The sequence below is a fragment of the Lithobates pipiens genome, unplaced genomic scaffold (assembly GCF_037356315.1).
Source record: "Lithobates pipiens isolate NorthernLeopardFrog02 unplaced genomic scaffold, aLitPip1_a1.2 Scaffold_23, whole genome shotgun sequence".
Taxonomy (NCBI): Eukaryota; Metazoa; Chordata; class Amphibia; order Anura; family Ranidae; genus Lithobates; species Lithobates pipiens.
This window is the reverse complement of record NW_027507785.1, coordinates 89,497,206-89,517,105: the sequence shown is the minus strand read 5'-3', so window position 1 is coordinate 89,517,105 and position 19,900 is coordinate 89,497,206. Positions and strand designations below refer to the sequence as shown.

At 41.6% G+C, this 19,900-nt stretch overlaps 1 protein-coding gene across 2 annotated transcripts in view; it reads right to left on the bottom strand.

Annotated features, from left to right (window-relative positions):
- Positions 1-19,900, bottom strand: part of DNAH12 (dynein axonemal heavy chain 12) — a 186,091-nt gene that overhangs the window by 147,587 nt on the left and 18,604 nt on the right. For both annotated transcript variants that reach the window (XM_077452022.1, XM_077452023.1), the window contains exons 5-10: positions 19,648-19,837; positions 17,990-18,065; positions 17,573-17,731; positions 12,205-12,400; positions 9,027-9,215; positions 6,317-6,473 (exon numbers count right to left, since the gene is read on the bottom strand). In XM_077452022.1, coding sequence (XP_077308148.1) covers positions 6,317-6,473; positions 9,027-9,215; positions 12,205-12,400; positions 17,573-17,731; positions 17,990-18,065; positions 19,648-19,837 — 967 coding nt within the window. The remainder of the gene's footprint in view (positions 1-6,316; positions 6,474-9,026; positions 9,216-12,204; positions 12,401-17,572; positions 17,732-17,989; positions 18,066-19,647; positions 19,838-19,900) is intronic.

Genomic DNA, 19,900 nt, shown 5'->3' with positions numbered 1-19,900 from the left:
TTTTATCATTTTGTTCACACAACTAGAGCTTTCTTTTGGTGGTATTTATTCACCACTGAGTTTTTTACTTTTTGCTAAATAAACGAAAAATAACAAAAAAAAATGAAAAAATATATATTTTTCTTCGTTTCTGTATTTGTATTTTGCAAATAAATAATCTTTCTTCATAAATTTAGAACAAAGTGTATTCTGCAGTATTCCTTTGGTGAAAATAACCCAAATCAGTGTGGATCATTTAGCCTGTGTGAAAGTTATAGAATCCACAAACTATGGGATATATCTGAAAATGGATCAGTCCTGATGTACTGATGGCCTATCTCATTTCTTAAGGCCGAAAAAACGCCAGAACAGGACAAATATTCCCCAAATGACCCTTTTTGCAAAACAGACAGTCCAAGGTATTTAGTTAGAGGCGTGACGATTTTTTTTGAAGTTGTCATTTTTTGTCATAATTTTTTGTAAAATTAAGAAAATGTCATTTTTTTTTTTTTATATACTGTCACCAGTGCAATATAGTGTTATCATATAACAGGTGTGGCAGAAATCAGGGATACTAACTGGTGACAGTACAAAAAAAAAACTGCTTTTAAAAAAAAAAATTGTTAATTTCCTATTAAATTATTTTCCTTTTTTTCACGATTTTTTTAAACACACTGTGACTAGAGCAATGCAATGTTACCCTAGTAACATTGTACTACTCTGGGGAAGTGATCTTTTTGTTTTTTACACAATATTTTTGCATATAGCAACACATTACATTGCTATAAGCAAGCATTTTACAGAATGAAACTGATTAATTCAGTCTGTTTTGTTTTGATTAGCTGTGATTGGCCAGCAAACTATGATTCTGGTACAAAGCATCACAAAGTTATTTACAAATGTTTTTTTTTTTTTCCGATTTTGTGCTTTTTTAAATGTGAAACATGTAAATATATTTTACATGTGTAAAAATATTAACAAACAAAACAAACAAATAAAAAAAGTTTAAATGTTAATGGTTAATAACATAGAAACTAACAAAAAATAAAAAATAAGCAGGAAAATAATAATTGATTGGATAAGGAGTTAATTAGGGCTGATTTGCGTAAACTTATTTTAGTGATATACGACATATATTGAAATGGTAGCTTCACAGAATATGTGGTACAAACAACAAAAAAAAAAACATTATATGATCAACAGATGTCTGAAAACAAAGGTAAGGACCCCAGGGGTAATAACAAGGAATGAGCTGTGCAGGTGTTTAGTGTACCCCGACACCTAGAAGGTGTGAGACTAGGGCCATATAGATAATTAAAATTCTATAGGGTATAGCACCGATACCCTTGAAAAGTACAGGCAATGGTGCCTGTGGGAAGAGTTATACGGAGTGACCAACTAGGGTCGAAACATACCAGTTTTTGAGTTAAGTGGGAAAGAGGGGGGGAGGGAACATAGAAGGAAAGAAAGAGTGGGGGAAAGAAAGGGAAAGGAGGGGATAGAGGGGGGTGTAAAAGAAAAGATAAGGTAGGGAAGGAATCCACCGAGGGAGCAAGGACGACTCGCAATTTGCCGGGCCGTCTGATGACCACGGTTGGAATCAAGAGCTTCTAACAGTCAATAATGCCAGACTATGCATCGAGGAGGTATTAGACTGAGAAGCGAAACTGGGTACAATAAAACCATCTGGTCATATGTTCCTCCGATTTATCACGGATCGTTGCCGTCAGGTCTTCCATTCGTTCAATATCATTAACCCTTGCAAACCACTGGGCCAGGGTGGGGGCGGATTGCTGCTTCCATTGACTGGGGATATAAGCTCTGGCAGCATTTAAGAGGTGTTTAAGTAGAGATTTGTGGTAACGCTTTCTTGACACAGGAGTATGGTTGAGCAGCACAGCAGCAGGGTCGTTGATAAGGGAGATGTCTGTGAATTTGTGGATGAGTCGGAGGACAGGTTGTCAGAAGTTTTGTGCCAGCAACGATCAGATTTCCAGTGCCAGCAATGATCAGATTGATTAGGAAATATCTTGGCCAGGACAGACAGTGTGCGGTACCAGCGTGTGGTCAATTTGTAGGTAATTACCTGGTATTTGCTTCAAATTGAGGACTTATGCACGAAAAAGAGTATGCACTTTTTGTGAAGTGGTGAATGTTGTTTGTAAATCTCTTTTGCTGGATTGCTTTTACAAGTGGCGGGAGGGGTCGTCCTCATCCCTGCCCCCTCCTGCCGCTGTCTAGTGCCTTTCTGGGCTCTCCCATCTTACAGAGGAACCCAAGACCGAATCTATATATTTATTCGTGTCACATCATCAATTGGACATAATATTGTGTTTCTGTACATTAAATTCATTTGTGTGTATTTTTCATTCAAGTGTATTTTTTTCTTTTAAATTGCATTTGAAAAACCACTACCTAAATACCATGTGACATATACAATTGTCAAAACTCACTATTTTATTCTCTAGGTTAGAAAATATATAATGTTTGGGGGTTATAAGTAATCTAGGAAAAAATTACAAATCTTTCCATGTAGGAGAAATGTCAGAACAGGCCTGGGTTTCAAGTGATTAAAAAAAAAACTCTTCTTTTTCCAAAAGTCACGTGACGTCAGAAGGGGGCAGTATCACCGGGTGACATAGCCAGGTTGCCTGCCCCTTGCCTATATAAGAAATGTCAAAGCGCAAAGTGTGCATACAGCGAGAGGCCTCCCATTAGGTGGAGCATTTTTCATTTTTTCTTGGGTCGGCAGGCGGCATGATTGACGATGGATTACATCGAGGGAAGCTACATATATATATATATATATATATATATATATATATATATTTATTTTTTTTTTTTTTTTTTTTAATAAAGGATTTCTCAAAAACACTTGTGCGGTTATTACTTTTGTACACATTCTTGGTGAATGGGTAGGGGTACTATGTACCCGATACCCATTCACAAAGGGGGGGGCCGGGATCTGGATGCCCCCTTGTTAAATGTTAAAGGGAACACAGAAGGTCACTCGCTTGGCTGGGCATCACGCATCCAATCAGTGAATGCAAACCATTCTGTGATTGGATGTGGTGAAAAATGTGACATCACCTCTTCAGCTCTCTACCTCGTTCAAACAGGGAACGTTTTGCATTTTTTTTTTTTATTGAGAAAATGTAAAGCAATCTCTGAATGGCACCCATGCTGAGGGGCTGAACAGCAGGACAGCCACTGGGCACAGGACCCCGAAGTGAGTGGGGATCACTGGAATAGTGATGTCTACTACAGTAATTTTCCAGCTTCTAATGCAGGGGTTGTCAAACTTTCTAAACAAAGGGCCAGTTCACAGTCTTTTAGACTTTAGGAGGGCTGGACTGTGGCCTGACAGAGTAGAAAATACCCTGGCATTGGTGGGAGTAAATAATAAAATAAGCTTGATGGTCAGTGGGAGTAAAAAAAAAAAAAGTGCATCATTGGTGCAGAATAGTTCCCCATCCTTAGTGTCAGTGGGAGAATTAGTTCCCCATCTCTAGTGCCAGTAGTAGGAATAGCACCCCTTTGTTGGGGTCAGTGGGAGGAACAGCACCCCTTTATTGGTCTCAGTGGGAAAAAAGTGCCCCATTGGCCAGATAAAGGCAAGCAAAGGGCCACATACAACACACGGACCCCAGTTTGGAGACCCCTGTTCTAGAGGGTAAATGTTTTACTTGTTATCTGGTACCCCATGAGCCTATGTGGGGACCATCAACGTATATGATAAAGTGTTTGATGAAAACCAACATTTATGTTCTTATAAAACCTGGAAGAGTCATAAGGCAACGAAGGAAGACTATAGGGGTCTGATCTGGAACCAAAGAACTAGAGGACATTTGAACAAGGTAACTGCAAATGTTAACTGTAAGTCTTGGGAGAGGACAGGAGAGCAGGAACCCAGAAGAAGTAGAAACCAGGTAAGGGAAATAGAAAGCATGGGGTACAAAGGAAAAAATTAAAAAAAATAAACGAAGGGGGGATTTAGGGATGGGAGATCAAAGAGGGCGAGTGCTGCCTTGTTTAACAACAACTTGCCGATCAATCATGTACCTGGTATGTCATTGGTTTTCAAGTGGTTGTACCAGGATGATGCCTACAGCTACAGGCATCATCCTGCTACCGTTTTTTAGTGACGGCAGTTGGCTCTCTTATTGTCAGGTCACCTTGAGGCCAGGTGACAGATGCACACCGTAGGAATTAGGAGTGCACCGCAAGGTTGTGGGCCCTACGGCTAACTGCTGCTGACAGAGGTCAAGGTGATAGGAAGGCAGGGCCGCCAGAACACCAAGATGGATCCCGCCGGGGATAGAGCGTAAGATTTCCTGGGGCGCGGAGTCTAAGAACCAGCAGGTGTTCACCAGAGCCTCGAGTGGTGAGGATGGACTTGGCTGCAACTGGCTCCAGGTCGCGACCCCCAGCTCGCACCCACAGTAGGCAACAGGAGGATAGGGATGGTGAGGGACAAAGCCAAGGTCGGGGCCACAAGCAGACAAGAATAGTCGGGGACACGCCAAAAGGTCAGGATCACAGGCAAACAGGGATGGTCAAGGACACGCCAAAGTCGGTAACGGAATAATAGCAGAGCACACGGCAGGTAAAAGGAAGCTAACACACAAAGGTTGATCAGCAGGGCTGGCCTGCAGTGCACAGGTTAATATAGAGCTCTCTGATAGGAACTAGGGTGGAGCCATGCCAGAGGATGGATTATAAAAGCAGTCAGGTGAGGGTCGGCTGGTCTCTAGAAATGAACACATGGAGACAGGTAAGCAGATGAACTCTATTGCATAACCATGACACTTATATAGGAATCGAAGAGGTAGTGATTTGTTTTGAGTGCTTTTAAGTGCAGAGGTGTGATTTAGGGTCTTGTAGATCCCAGATCCCTCCATAAAGAGTACCTGTCACATGCTTATTGCTGTCACAAGGATATTTACATTCCTTGTGACAGCAGAAAAAGTGATGAAAAACATTACAGCGTAAAAGCATGGTATGTTTGGCATCGATTTACATGGCGTAACATCACCTTTTATTATTTACAAAAGAATTGAGTTATGTATTGTGGGTTTTTTTTTAATTCAAACATTTTCATTTTTTTCCCCAAATAATTTGATTGGAGAAACTGCTGCACAAATACCCTGTTACATAAAAAAAATTGAAAACCCACCGAATTATTCTCTAGGTCCTCTGTTTTAAAAAAATAAATAATGTTTGGACGTTCAAAGTAATTTTCTATCCGAGAAACTGATAGTTAGTTTTGAACATGATGACATACAACGGTAATGGAAAAGGAAGCTCAATAGCCAGTAGCTGCCCTAGTGTCGTATTTGGTCCGTCCATACAGATGAATGGTTTTCCTGATAGAAATTGATTCCGTCGGACAGATTTGAAACATGTTCTATTTTTAGGTCTGTCAGAATTTTTGAAGAAAAAAGTCAGATGAAGCCCACACACGATCGTAATATCTGACGGAATGATTCTGTCGGACCTTTTCTGCTGGAAAGGCTGGTCGTGTGTACACGGCATAAGTTGTGTTATGATTCTGGTAAACTGTTGCTAAAAAGGACACAGCATCTGGAATTCCATCCAAAATTTTGTAGTAGGGCACCATATAGGCATAAAATGCCAACGCAGATCACACTGTTTTGGGAAAAGTTTAGTGAGGACAGATGCCATCATGACCCTTTGGGTCATGATCTTGTAAGTGATCTCTTGGTATTCACTACAAATTGAGCCTTTATGAGCAAAGAACAATATCCTAAAATTCTGACTGTCTGTAAATGTAGTCATTATGTAGTAAATGTGCACATTCCTATCCCGCTTGTGAAGGTTATGTCGGGTCTAGATGGGAGTAAATGCTTGCTAATAAACGATAGAAGAGAGAGAAAAGGTTTTCCTAATCAAGACCATGTCATAATTCTTCAAATTACATTAGGAGTTGGCAGAACAGGTGGGGCTTGGGCAGGGAGTGCAAAAAATACAGTAGTTGTTGCTGTCTCTGTATATATAGCACAGGAATACTGGGGTCAACATAAAAGGTAGAAGTTGTATTCCAGTCGTTAGAGACGAGGAGTTTAGAGGACCTCACAACTCCCTAATCCAGCCAATAAGACTTTATCTGTAAGCCCCAGAACAAACTCTGGGTGACATATAATGGGTGTCATAGGGGAAAGGTGACTCTGCAAATTGTTACATTTTAATTTTTAAGCTAAATTTTCTAATGAAATGAAATGAAAATGTTAAATCAACTAAATTAAACTTTAAAATCTGTCTGGATTTCTGTTTTAACTACCCGACGTTGCTTACTGCTGTAAGGATTTTTGCTTACCATATGTCTGGAAATGTATCATGGGTTCCTTTAAATTGTGACTTATTGCTTCTTTCAGCTTAAGAACAGAAGAATTGATGATGTAGTCAGATAGCTTGGCTTCAATAATCTGAACTGTATTGCTGCCAGACAGCCAGGACTGAACGGTCTGAACATTCTGATGAAAAAAGAACAGGCTTAATCAATGTATGGCAGTCAGCCTTTCAGCAGCACAGACAAACAGGTTTAAAAGAACTTAAAATGGTTGTTAACCCACTTATATAACTTTATATAAGCCCCTCTGTGTCTTAATAACAAGTGCTCCCATCTGTGTGTTTTATTAAAAAAATGTCACCTTTACAATATTTCACAGCAGTTCCCTGCGATCACGTCACCAGCCCACTGTCTCCTCTGCCTGACTAACAGGTTCAGTGGGCAAGGCTGAGATTCGCCTGCTGAAGTCAGCCAGAATGTGAGAAGGAGAGAAGAGAGAGAGAGCCGGCTGGTCACATAATCATGGGTAACCGCTGTGAAATCCTGTAAATGGGGCATTTTTTTAATAAAGCACACAGACAGGAGCACTTGTTTTTAGAACACAGAGGGGCTTATATAACGTTTTAACAGTTATGAGAGCAGCAGGAGCAGAGGGGGTGATCACTGACACAGGGGCAGACAGGCACAGAGGGGAGGAGGACACAGGAGTACATAGGAGGGCTGCGGATGATGGAGGCACATAAACTTATCACGGTGTCAGGGCTCAGCAGCCATGATACACCGTGGTAAGTTTACAGGGGAGGGTAGAAACTGGCAGGATCAGCCAGGTATTAAAGGTGTTACAAATGACACAGCACAAGTACTGTGCTGTATAAAATGCTTTAAAGGGACAGGATCCATTTCTCTGGTTTGGGTTTAAGTAGTTAAGCCATTCAAATGATATTTTGCCTATATATTAAAAGAGAAGTATGGGATTTTTTTTTATCCCATAATCATACTTACCTAGGTGGATACAGCATCGGTCCGATGCTGCATCTGTCCCCCCGGCGCCTCTTCACTGAGAACTGAGCCACCAAACATTGCCGATGGCTCTGTTCTCTCACCTCCCCAAGCGAAGAGCTGCTGGCTGCCAATCAGCAGCTCTCCTGCTCTGCTCCTCTATGCTCACTGGAGCGCTGAGCTGTAGAGGGGCAGGGAGCGGTTGTCTCAGTGTCTTAGCCTCTTGCTGATAGGCTGAGACGTCTATCAGTCCAGGCATACTCTGTCTACAGTTGCATCCATCCTTTATGTTTTTGGCTGCCCACTTTTTGCATCATCGTGGACATCTTGCTGCTCCTCCTTAAACCACCTATGCTATTCAAAAACACTTGATTTCTTCATGGAATGTTCATCATAAGCCTGTTGAAACAGAGCTAAAGTTTCAACCACACTTTTACCAATTTTTGGTAAAAAATTTGATGTTAATTGGCTGCTCCAGATTCCGTCACTCATTTTCCACCAACAACACAATGCATACATGTGTTATTTGTCTACTACTCTGTAAAGATTGAGTTAACTGGTCTGCGACCCAGGTGAGTGCAAGTTAGAATATTTCAGAATATGCTCAAGTGTGAATAGCTGTATGACCCACCACCATAGTGCTGCGGAGTGGGCATTCCAGGAATTTAATCCTTACACCTTGACATTGACTTTTAATGCATACATAACTGCATGAATTGGCATTGTTTCACCTACCTTGAGTTCAGCTTTTAGGCTTGATTCACACCTTAGCAGGTTTGCGCCCCATGTTTGCTCAGGCAAGGCAGCCATCTCTTTTGAATGGGCTACTGTACCTGCATTTTCTAAAAGAAAAAAAAAAAGGGTGCCTGCACCAATTTTTTTAAAATAATGACCACATGGAAAAGCACCATGCGATTTTCCTATGGTTCCCGTAAGGTTGAGAAGCGTGGGGGTGCCATTGAGAATGAATGACAGCACCACACATTTCTGTAGAGCAGTACATTTTGGCTGCGGGTGATTGTGGGTGTGGGAACGGGTGCTATTCACATACCCGCAGCCACCTGCATGGATGTGAACCTAGGGTAGAGAGTCACATTGGAAGTGGTGGGTCTCACCACCTGCAAAGCAGGAAGGGACATAGAGGAAGAAAAGATAATTAAGTATAAGGGTGTCAGCAGATGCCCTTTGCAGGAATGCTGACACTTTGCCCTGCACAAGCAAGTTGACAATGTCTCTTTAAAGCAGAGTTCCACCCAAAAATGGAACGTTTGCTTTTCGGATTCCCCTCCCCCCCCCCCCCCCCCGGTGTAACATTTGGCACTTTTCAGGGGGGAGGGGGGAGCAGATACCTTTATTTTGTTCCCACTTCCGGGCATAGATACCCAAGCCACTTGCGGGTATCTACGCCAGTTCCAGAGCCTTCCCTGCCCCCCGTTGTCTTCTGGGAGACACACAGGTCCCAGAAAACAGCAGGGACCAGTAGGAATGCGCAGTGCTAGATGCGCATGCACAGTAGGGTACCAGGAAGTGAAGCCGTAAGGCTTCATTTCCTGACTCCCTTACAGAAGATAGCGGCAGCACCTGAGAGCCGAGGGACAGACCAGCTTCGGGTACCGACATCACAGGCGCCCAGGACAGGTAAGTGTCCTTATTTAAAAGTCAGTAGCTGCAGTATTTGTAGCTGCTGACTTTTAAAAAAAAAATAGTCGGAGCTCCGCTTTAAAAAATATACTGATACCTGCAAGGTCTTTGAGACTCTGGTCACAATAAACAAAATGGCTTCTTCTAAGTCCTGGAAGCTGGGATAAAAGTCCATTCTCTCGTCATCAAATGTAAGCTGCATTTTGAAAAGTGGTAAATACTGTGGATCTTCAGGGTCAAACAATTTTACAAAAGCTTCTACTGTCCTCAGTAAGAAGTCTTTAATCTGAAAATAAAAAAAGACCATTGTTAGAATGAGCTAAACATAGGATATACAGATAGGTCCATATACAATATATTTGGGCACAGGCACAATTGTCATACTTTTGGCTCTATATGCCACCAGAATCAAATTAAAACGAAACAATCCAAATTAATTTGAAGTAAAAACTTTCAGCATTAATTCAAGGGGTTGAACATAAATATCAAGTACAAATTTTAGGAACTGCAACCATTTTAATACAAAGTCCACCCATTTTCAGGGGCTTACATGTAATTGAAATGAAAATAATCATAAATAAAATGTTAATTTTTAATATTTTATTGAGAATCCTTTACTGGCAATGTCTGTCTGAAACCTAGAACCCATGGACATTACCTCCTTTCTGATGCTTTGCCAGGCTCTAACTGCAATTGATCTTTGGGGGTCTTTCTGCCTTTAGTTTTGCCTTCAGCAAGTGAAATGCATGCTCAATTGGGTTGAGATCAGGTGATTGAATCGGCCATTGCAGAATATTCCACTTCTTTAGCTTCAAAAGCTCTTGGGTTGCTTTTGCAGTGTGTTTTGGATCATTGTCCATCTGTACTGTGAAGCACCGTCCAATCAACTTTTCTGCATTTGGCTGATAGTATATCTCTAAACTAAGCAGAATTCCTCCGGCTTCTTCTGTCTTCTGTCACATCATCAATAAACACCAATGACCCAGTGACACTGGAAGCCAAGCCATTAAGAGAACTGGTCTGGCTTTTTTAGATGTTTTTTTGGCAAAGTCTTATCTAATTATTCTATTCTTGAGGCTTTTCTTTTCTTTTCTCTCGTGAAGTCTTCTCTTGATTGTAGACTTTGACAATGATATGCCCACCTCCTGGAGAGTGCCCTTCACTTGTCTGGATGTTGTGAATGGGTTTTTCTTTACCTTAGAGAGGATCCTGTGATCATCCACCACTGTTGTCTTCCGTGGACATCCAGGCCTTTTTATGTTGCTGAGCTCACCGTTGCATTCTTCTTTCTTCAGAATGTACCAAACTGTTGATTTGGCCACAACTAATGTTGCTGCTATATCTCTGATGGATTTGTTATGTTTTTGAAGCCTTACAATGGCTGGTCTCACTTGTTTGGACAGCTCCTTTGAATGCATGATGTAGGTTCACAGCAATAGAATCCAAATGCAAATAACACACTTATGGCCCGTACACACAATCCGAATATCGTACGAAAACTGTCATCTGAGGAAGAATCGCACGATTTTCGTATTGTGTTGTCACTACTTTTTACAGACGATCATGACAATATTCATCCAATATTATTCGATCGGACATGCACGAAAATTTTCCTCAGACGATTCCAGATTGTACAATTTTCGTTTAGTCAGTATAATTGTCATCCAAAAATACAATACAAATACATTGCAGCACATGACATCACTTCCGATTTTTTTTGCTGTCGTTCGAGAATTTTCGTGACTTTATTTACCTATTCAATTTCTACTTGCGACTATTAAGCGAAAAAGGTTGTACGATCTGTCGTATAATATTTGAACCATGCGTACGGGTTATTAGAATCAACTCCAGACCTTTTACCTGCTTCATTGATGAAGAAATAACGAAGGAGTAGCCCACCCCTGGCCATGAAACAGCTTTTGATTCAATTGACCAATTACTTTTGGTCCCATGAAAAAGGAGGATGGCTATTCTTAAGAGCTGTAATTCCTAAACCCTTCCTCTGATTTGGATGTACATACCCTCAAATTAAACCTGAGAGTATGCACTTTCAGCCCATTTTATAACTATAGCTTGAATATGTTTTGGTAAATACCTGAAAAAAACTAAAATTGTGCCTGTGTCCAAATATATATGGACCTAACTGTATATGAACTGTCATCTCTGTCCCCTGCAGATAGAAACTACTATTTTTTGTCATATGCATAGTGGCAGTGTCGGAACATGGTCACCCAGCACCCAAGGCAAAGATGCCAAACTGCGCCCCTCCCCCCCATTAAATGCAGGCTTAGAGGATCCTACCTCCAGCAGTCATCCACTTGTCACTAGGAGGACTCTTATTAACAGAGCCTCAGTTCGCAAGAACTGAGGGTGTGCATGGAGGGTGACCATAAAATAAGCCTACCTGCTTGCTCACTGTCTTCTCTGCCATGTGAACTGAGCTGTGAATGCGCAGCTCAGCTTACATCACTGGCATGGTCCCTGCATGCTGGGATCACTGACTCCTGTGCATACGCAGGACTGACATCATCCCGTGCGGCCAATGAAGGTGGTTGAAGACCGCTTTACATCACACTACTGAATACTTATATATAGCTTTTGAAAAATGTTCCAGTTCAAAGAACGGGTTAGAGCCGTGGTCTCCAAACTGCAGCCCAGGGTCAGGATCCGGCCCTTTGCTTGCTTTTATCCAGCCCTTGGGGCACTATTTCATTCGCTGACACCAAGGAAGGGGCACAATTCCTACCAATAACACAAATGTTGCGGCACAGTTCCTCCAAATGATACCAATAATGGGGCCCAATGACACCAATGATAGGGCACAACTCTTTCCAATGACACCAGTGATGGGGCATAATTCCTCCCAATGATACCAATGATGCAGCACAATTCCTACCAATGATACCGTTGATGGAGTACAGTTCCTCCCACTGACACCAACCATGGGATCCAATGTCGCCAATGATGGGGCACAATTCCTGCCGATGACACCAATGATGAGACACAATTTCTACCAATGACATAAACAGTGGGGCTCATTGACACCAAAAATGGGGCACAATTCCTCTCAATGACACCAAGGATGGAGCATTGTTTACTTCAGCTGATGCTGGGATATTTTTTACTCCCGATGGCCACAGTCCAGCCCCCCTAAAGTCTGAAGGACAGCAAACTGGGCAATTGTTTAGAAAGTTTGGAGACCCCTGGGTTAGAACGATGGGGATACCCCACTTTGATACAGGTGCTACTGTTATCTGTTCCAAAACTATACTTACCTGATTGGACATAAGGGTGGTGACACAGCTGTAGAAGGAGTCTATTTTGTCAGGTTTAATGAGCTGCAAGGCTTCTTTACTGGTAAAAAGATTGATCACTTTGGGGTACCAGATGTTCATTAACTTCTCTTCTGTCTTTGCACAAGCTAGGGAGACACTATTCTTCAGTGATTCGCATTCAACAGGCCCCTTCGATCTGCAAGGACACATGAAAAATTCATCAAATCAGTTACATTGCTTGGGATTTAGCTCTGTCTTAGGGCTCGTTTACACTTGTAGTAGCCTGCTAAAGAATGATCCGCCCACTGTGGATTGCTTATCAGAGGACATTTCACAGGCAGTGAAGTCCCCTCCTCATTGCCTGTTTTAACCCCTAAAACTTATACCACCGTGCCGCAACCACTTGCAAAGTATTGCGCCTCTAGCAGCATGTCTTTACCCCTATGGCAGCTTGAGGGGTGGGGAAAACAAGATGCAACTCTCTTTTTACCACCCCAAACTGCAGGTCTAAACTATGCTTTAGGGTTACCATTGAAAGAATGATTTTCAGCTAAGAAACAATAAGTAAAGCCATTCACAGACAGCAGTATGTAACTGCAAGAATTGCTAGAATAAATTAGCAATTTACATATGTAAGTATACTGTAAATCAGCAAAGACCATGTAATAGTTTCCAAGCTCAGCGGTTGGGACAAAACTTAAATTTTTATTACTGTAGTCTTGGAAAGGCAAAGTTCTGCTTTATGGCTTATTCATACAGACAGGAGAAAGCCCATGCATGCCTTGTGTGCAAGCAGCCACAGCAAGACCAGAGCTGCTGTTACATAGGATTAGAGCATGAGTGCTCAACCTGTGGCCCCCCAGCTGTTGCAGAACTACAAGTCCCATGGGGTATTGCAAGCCGCTGGCAGTTACAAGTGTGACTCCAAAACACAGAGGCATAATGGGAACTGTAGTTCTGCAACACCTGGAGGGCCACAGGTTGAGCACCCATGGATTAGAGCCTCATCACCGGAGATAGTTTGTAATCAGAGCTGGCAGTACCGAACACTCTATTCTCAACGCAGTTCAGTATGCTGAACCTGGTAAAATGACAGGTGCAATGTTACTGAACTGCCCACCCGGCCACATTTCCATCCCTGACAAGGCCCTTTAAACAAAGTTTTCAGCTATTTTAGATCCCTCTAGGTCCCTTTTATTGTGACACCTTCACTGATCTCTTCATTCCTAGCCACACAGCAAATGCAAAAAACATTTTGTAAAGATAATTATCTTGATGGCCTACTTTTCCCCCATACAATTTTGCTTGATCTAGTATTATATTATACTTAAAGAAAAGGATACCCCAACATTTGCTATTCCCGATATGTGCCTGTTGTACCATGTAATTGTGTTAAAAAGTAATCTGTTCTCTTTGTATTGCTTCCTTTGTGTGAAATATCTAGTGATCCTACCAGTTCACTTGCTTTCCTAGCTCAAGCTGACCACGTTAGCCATGAGTGCACATCTATCTCAGTGTGGTCAGTTTTTTGACTGTGCTGGGAGAACAGCCTACCTGTCCCCCAATGCCAGACTTCGGCTAACACACCCCCCCCCCCCCTCTCTTTTTTTGTTTTCTTATAAGTCATCACATATTTTCTGTTCTCTGAGAACAGAGAATATGTGATCACTTATAAAGAAAACAAAAAAAAAATCTCTCCAAATACTCTGCCAAAGAGAGACTGTTTGGATCTGTGTCCTGGACACACTTCCCCCCGTGGATTAAATGAAGAATTAGATGTCAGCACAATTATATAGCATTCTTTTTCCTGATTATAGTAACCATCATCTACCCTTGTTGCTGCTTTTTCTCAGGATGACATATGTTTACAATCTGATATAAACCATCACAGCCCCATCATTATTATATCACTGCAACTAAATCCTATATTATTTACAGTCATAACTCATTTAGTCTGCGACGGTCTTGTTTATAACACAATAGTAAGTACACATATAACATATAAGTATTTTATACATACAGTGTATTTTGACCTTGTTTTCGATCCATTTATTTAATAATCAGTTTCCCAGATAGCAAGGATAACCTGCCACAAATTTGTGGCAGTGTTGAATTGTAAGTCTGTTAGCTTGCTGCACATTTTCACTGGCAGGTTGTACACTTGTAGAGCACTTGAAGCACAAGTTCTAGTTGACACTTTTTCAATTTGTAGCAAATTTGCATGGCAAGTCTCTAGCAAGAGCAAAGTTGCAGTGGTGAGTCTACAGCAAGAGCTCTGCAAGTCTACAGCACAAAAATTCAGCTACAGTGACCCCTTCGGTGGGATGACTATTGCAGAACATAACTGAACCAGAACTTACAGCAGACTTGTAGAATGTTTGCAAAGAAAGTTGATCTGGAGTCATGCAATGCGGACTTGCTTCAATTGTGCAACAAACTTGTGAAGCCTGGAAAGTCTAGAAAGAGCTGAGCAAGTCATTTTAGAACTTGCAGCACAATTGAAATGACTTGCATGATAAATATTTATGCCTTAAATCTGTTATTATTGTTTTGATGAATTCCTTATTAGCGTGGATTATTCTTTATATATTTATTTCTACATGTTTTTAATCAATGTATCTTATATGTACTTTTAATACCACCTATGAATTGATCATTTTCTTATTATACATATTGTTCCATACTATATAATCCATGCCAGCTTTTTTTTTGTAGTCCTTTTCAGGCCGGCTGGTAAAAATCTAGAGCTCTCATGGACCTTGCTATGCCTGATAAAGGTGAACGCATACCCCATAGCGGCACGGCACATGCTCTTAAATGCGTTGTATTGCATTCTCGTCTTTGGTGAAGTCACTCTACCAACGCTGCACTCCACGCTGCAGTCTGGAGCTCACCACTGGGTAGAAACAGGCCAGTCTCTACCTACCTCACTCCTGGTGCATGATAAGCAGGATACTCAGCATCCACCTTTTGCACACACCCAGCCTGGCGTCTCTAACCTTCATGATGAGCCTACTTTTAACCATGTTAATGTGAGTGGCCCTAACATGAGTTTAATAAATATACTGGTCCTACTGCACTTAGAGGCACTGTTTCCTCTGTTATTATTTCCTATGTGAGTTAGAGCATGTTTCAGCTCCTGGATCAGCTAGTGACTAGGGTTGCCACCCGTCCAGGATTCACCCAGACAGTTTGGGTTTTGAACCGTTTGTCCAGGTTTCAGGCCACCTGAGACTCGGACACAATATTCAGAATGGACTGTGGCTCCCCAAGTAACCAAGTATCACAACCACTGAGTGCATAGGTATGCACACGGGCCCAACCCCCATACACGGACAGGAGAGTAGAAAGGGCTTGATCTGCCATACATCTGTCCCTAACCAGGCCCTCTAAACAAGGTTGCATGAAAATTACTTGGGTACATGCAGGGTTTTGGGACTTTAAATGAGGCCCGTGGCATAATATAGTCGTATGCCTCCATCCCTGAATCTGAAATTTAAAAGAGTTTGTGACTTTAAATGAAGCACGTGACACATAGCTGGTAGAATGGTCAAATACATGATGACACGTTTATTATTTTATATACAGTATCTCACAAAAGTGAGCACACCCCTCACATTTTTGTAAATATCTTATTTTATCTTTTCATGTGAGAACACTGAAAAAATGTCACTTTGCTACAATGTAAAGTAGTGAGTGTACAGCTTGTATAACAGTATACATTTGCTGTCCCCTCAAAATAACTCAACACACAGCCATTAATGTCTAAACCACTGGCAACAAAAGTGAGTACACCCCTAAGTGAAAATGTCCAAATTGGACCCAAAGTGTCAATATTTTGCGCAGCCACCATTATTTTCCAGTACTGCCTTAACCCTCTTGGGCATGGAGTTTACCAGAGTTTTACAAGCTGCCACTGGAGTCCTCTTCTACTTGTCCATGATGGCATCACAGAGCTGGTGGATGTTAGAGACTTTGCAGTGGTCATCTTGGAGGTGTGTTTAGGGTTGTTACCCTGTTTCCCCGAAAATAAGACCTAGCGTGATTGTCGTTGTCGGCTGCAATATAAGCCCTACCCCTCAAATAAGCCCTACCCTGTTTCCCCAAAAATAAGCCTTACCCTGCAAATAAGACCTACAAGGACTTTAACTAGGGCTTATTTGGGGGGTAGGGCTTATATTTCAGCCATTACCAACCATCATGCTAGGTCTTATTTTCGGGGAAACAGGGTATGTTAGAATACTGCCCTGTGGCCCAGTCTCTGAAGGGAGGGGTCATGCTCTGCTTCAGAATGTCACAGCACATGTTAGCATTCATGGTTCCCTCAATGAACTGTAGCTCCCCAGTGCCGGCAGCACTCATGCAGCCCCAGACCATGACTCCCGCCACCATGCTTGACTGTAGGCAAGACACACTTGCCTTTGTACTCCTGGTTGCCGCCACACACGTTTGACACTATCTGAACCAAATAAGTTTATCTTGGTCTCATCAGACCACAGGGCATGGTTCCAGTAATCCATGTCCTTAGTCTGCTTGTCTTCAGCAAACTGTTTGTGAGCTTTCTTGTGCATCATCTTTAGAAGAGGCTTCCTTGTGGGAGGACAGCCATGTAGACCAATTTGATGCAGTTTGCAGCGTATTGGCCTGAGCACTGACAGGCTGACACGTGTGTTTCGTGGCATTCACTTCACTTCTGCAGGAGCGGATGCAAGGTGCGTATCTGCAAAAAACATATACTGTAGATACCAATGTAGTTTTCGTGGTTAACTCAAAAAAGAAAAAGGGGGAAGAAAAAGTGTCCATTCCTGAGTTACTTACAGGTCAGCTCAAGATTCAGCATGCAGTGTTGCAAATTGAGTGCTGCCAGGGATATGTCTGTCCCGGGAGCTTTGGCAGTGGCCAGTGGAAACCCAAGGCACACACGTGCAAACCCCCAGAGGGGATCTGGAGCTGACTTGTAAGTAACTCAGGAATGGACACTTTTTCTTCCCCCTTTTTCTTTTTTGAGTTAACCATCAAAACTGCATTGGTATCTATATATTTTTTTTCAGATATGCACCTTGAAGAAGTGAAGTGAATTCCACGAAACGCATGCGCCAAGCTTTTTTAGATGCAATATAATCCTGCATTCACAGCTACGATTATTATGAACTTTCTGCAATCATAAATGATTTTAATATATATTTTATGATATGGATTACAAATCAGCTCACAATTCTACCTTATATTGCAAAAAAATGTGCACACAGAGCAAATTGATGCTACAAGGCCCTAGATTTTATGTCATTTTTACCAGTGCAAGTAATATTATTCCATGTGTGCTGACTATCAGTCTCATTAGTGTACTACCTACATAAAACTATTTTACCTGTAATCAGAGAGATCAACAATGAGCAGACTTGAAAAAGTGGAGTAGCCCAGTTCTAGAATGGTCCTCAAGGCTGGATGGAGCGGGTGCAAACTCTTCTGGATGTCATTTTTGGCTTGCACAAAACTCTGATGCCATGGCTTAGAGTAATCCAGACCCCTGAAATGACAATGCATTTTACCCCTATATCCCATTGAATAAAGCAAGGAATACATTTTATAATACCACTTGGATACCTTTACATAAAACAGTCCCACTAAAAAGCTTGTATTGTTATATACCATTGGATTGGGGCAGGTAAGGGATAGATATATAGACTAAAGACAGAACATTGACATCCTTATAATTAATGCAACAAGATAAAGGTCTACCTCCCCGTCAGAATTACCTTATTTTATAAAGATAAGGATTACTTACGTGAGATCCTCAGGCAACAGATCAGAATCATCAGATTCCAGACCTTTTACTTCTGGTTTCACCAAAATACTTTTCACTAAACAGGAAAATAGAATAAAACAATATACCGTGATATAACAATTAACGCAATTATGATCACAAGAAATCCCAGACCAAGAAATTGTCAAATTAAAGCTTTCTTCACATCTATGTATTTTGTTTGCGTTTGTGCAAACATACAATAAGATGTGCGATCACAGCAAGCCACAACTGGCTGCGTATAATGTTAATCAGTAACATTTTCACATTAAAGCGCCATCTCTGCCAGTTTATATAGCAAAAAATGTCCTGCTGGCTCACCAATTCGCTTGTACATCATTGAACTTTAAGTGGACCTTGCAATAAAATGTATGTATGATATACAGTATCTCACAAAAGTGAGTACACACCCTCACATTTTTGTAAATATTTTATTATATCTTTTCATGTGACAATACTGAATAAATGACACTTTGCTACAATGTAAAGTAGTGAGTGTACAGCTTGTATAACAGTGTAAATTTGCTGTCCCCTCAAAATAATTCAACACACAGCCATTAATGTCTGAACTGCTGGCAACAAAAGGGGATGACAGATAGAGAGCAATAAACAGCTTTCCGCTTTCGTATGGACTTTCAAACCATACACGGTGCAAAAGAAATTCAATTCCCCCTGTCAACACAGACAGTGCCGAGCCATTGTATTTGCCAGTGAGGGGGAGGGGGAAGCCATCCCTGTCAGGACAAGACAGTGATTATTGCTAGCAGCTATACCAGTCCAGCAGGCTGGTTGTATCCAAGTTGATCGATCAACTAGGGTACATTCCGTCTGCCCATACACAGATCGAATCGCAGCCAGTTCCTGCTGAACCAGCCAAGATTTGAACCGCTTAAGGCCGGCATTGGGCAGTCACATGGTCTGCTATGGCTACAGGTATACCTTGAATGACAGATAGACAGGATCAACAAACAGCTTTCTACTTAGCAGGGAACTGGAACGACATAGTACTTCACAATACAGGCATCACCAACACATTATCTGGAGGATTTGATACCCCCCTCCCCTGCTTTTCAGTGGCAGCATTTATGCCTTGTACACACGGTCAAACATTCCGACCACAAAATCCGTCTGATTTTTTCTGACGGATTTTGGCCGAAACTTGTGTTGCATACACACGGTCAGACAAAGTTGTTGGAAAATCCAATCATTCGGAACGAGGTGACGTTCGTTGCATACAACGGGACTACGTAGAGGCTAGTAGCCAATAGCTTTGGTCTCGTAATTTAATCTGTGCATGCGAGGCACTTTGTCCGTCGGAATTCTCTACAAACGATTGGAAAAAGTCATATCAGATTTTGATGTGGGAAAATTTTAGATCTAGCTCTCAAACTTTTTCCGTTGGAATTTCCAACGGAAAAAGTCCGATAGAGCCCACACATGATCGGATTTCCCGAAAACATAATCCCATCTGACTTTTTCCATCGGAATTTCCAACCGTGTGTACAGGCCATTACAGTTTTTACTCTTCTCAGTATACAAACAATAGCCCAGCAAGGTTATATTCAAAGGAACACATTGGGGATTACCAAAATTCTCAAATAAAATAAAATAAATTCAGTCAAACTGTATGCAATATTCACCCAGGTGTCTCTTCATGCTTTTTTCAAAGTCTTGCGAAACTTCCTCTAAAAGTTCCTGAATAAGAGCCTCCCTATCCTTGCCCTTCTGCAGCGACTGGGGAACCAGGGACAGCATTGAGCTTAGCCAGTGCTTCTGTATGGGCACCACGGGGCTGGACTCCACACACTTCTTCATGTACAGGTAATTCATCTGCAAGAGAGTATATCTTACAGCAAGAGATCTACTTATATAAACAAAGAGGTTTTACACAAA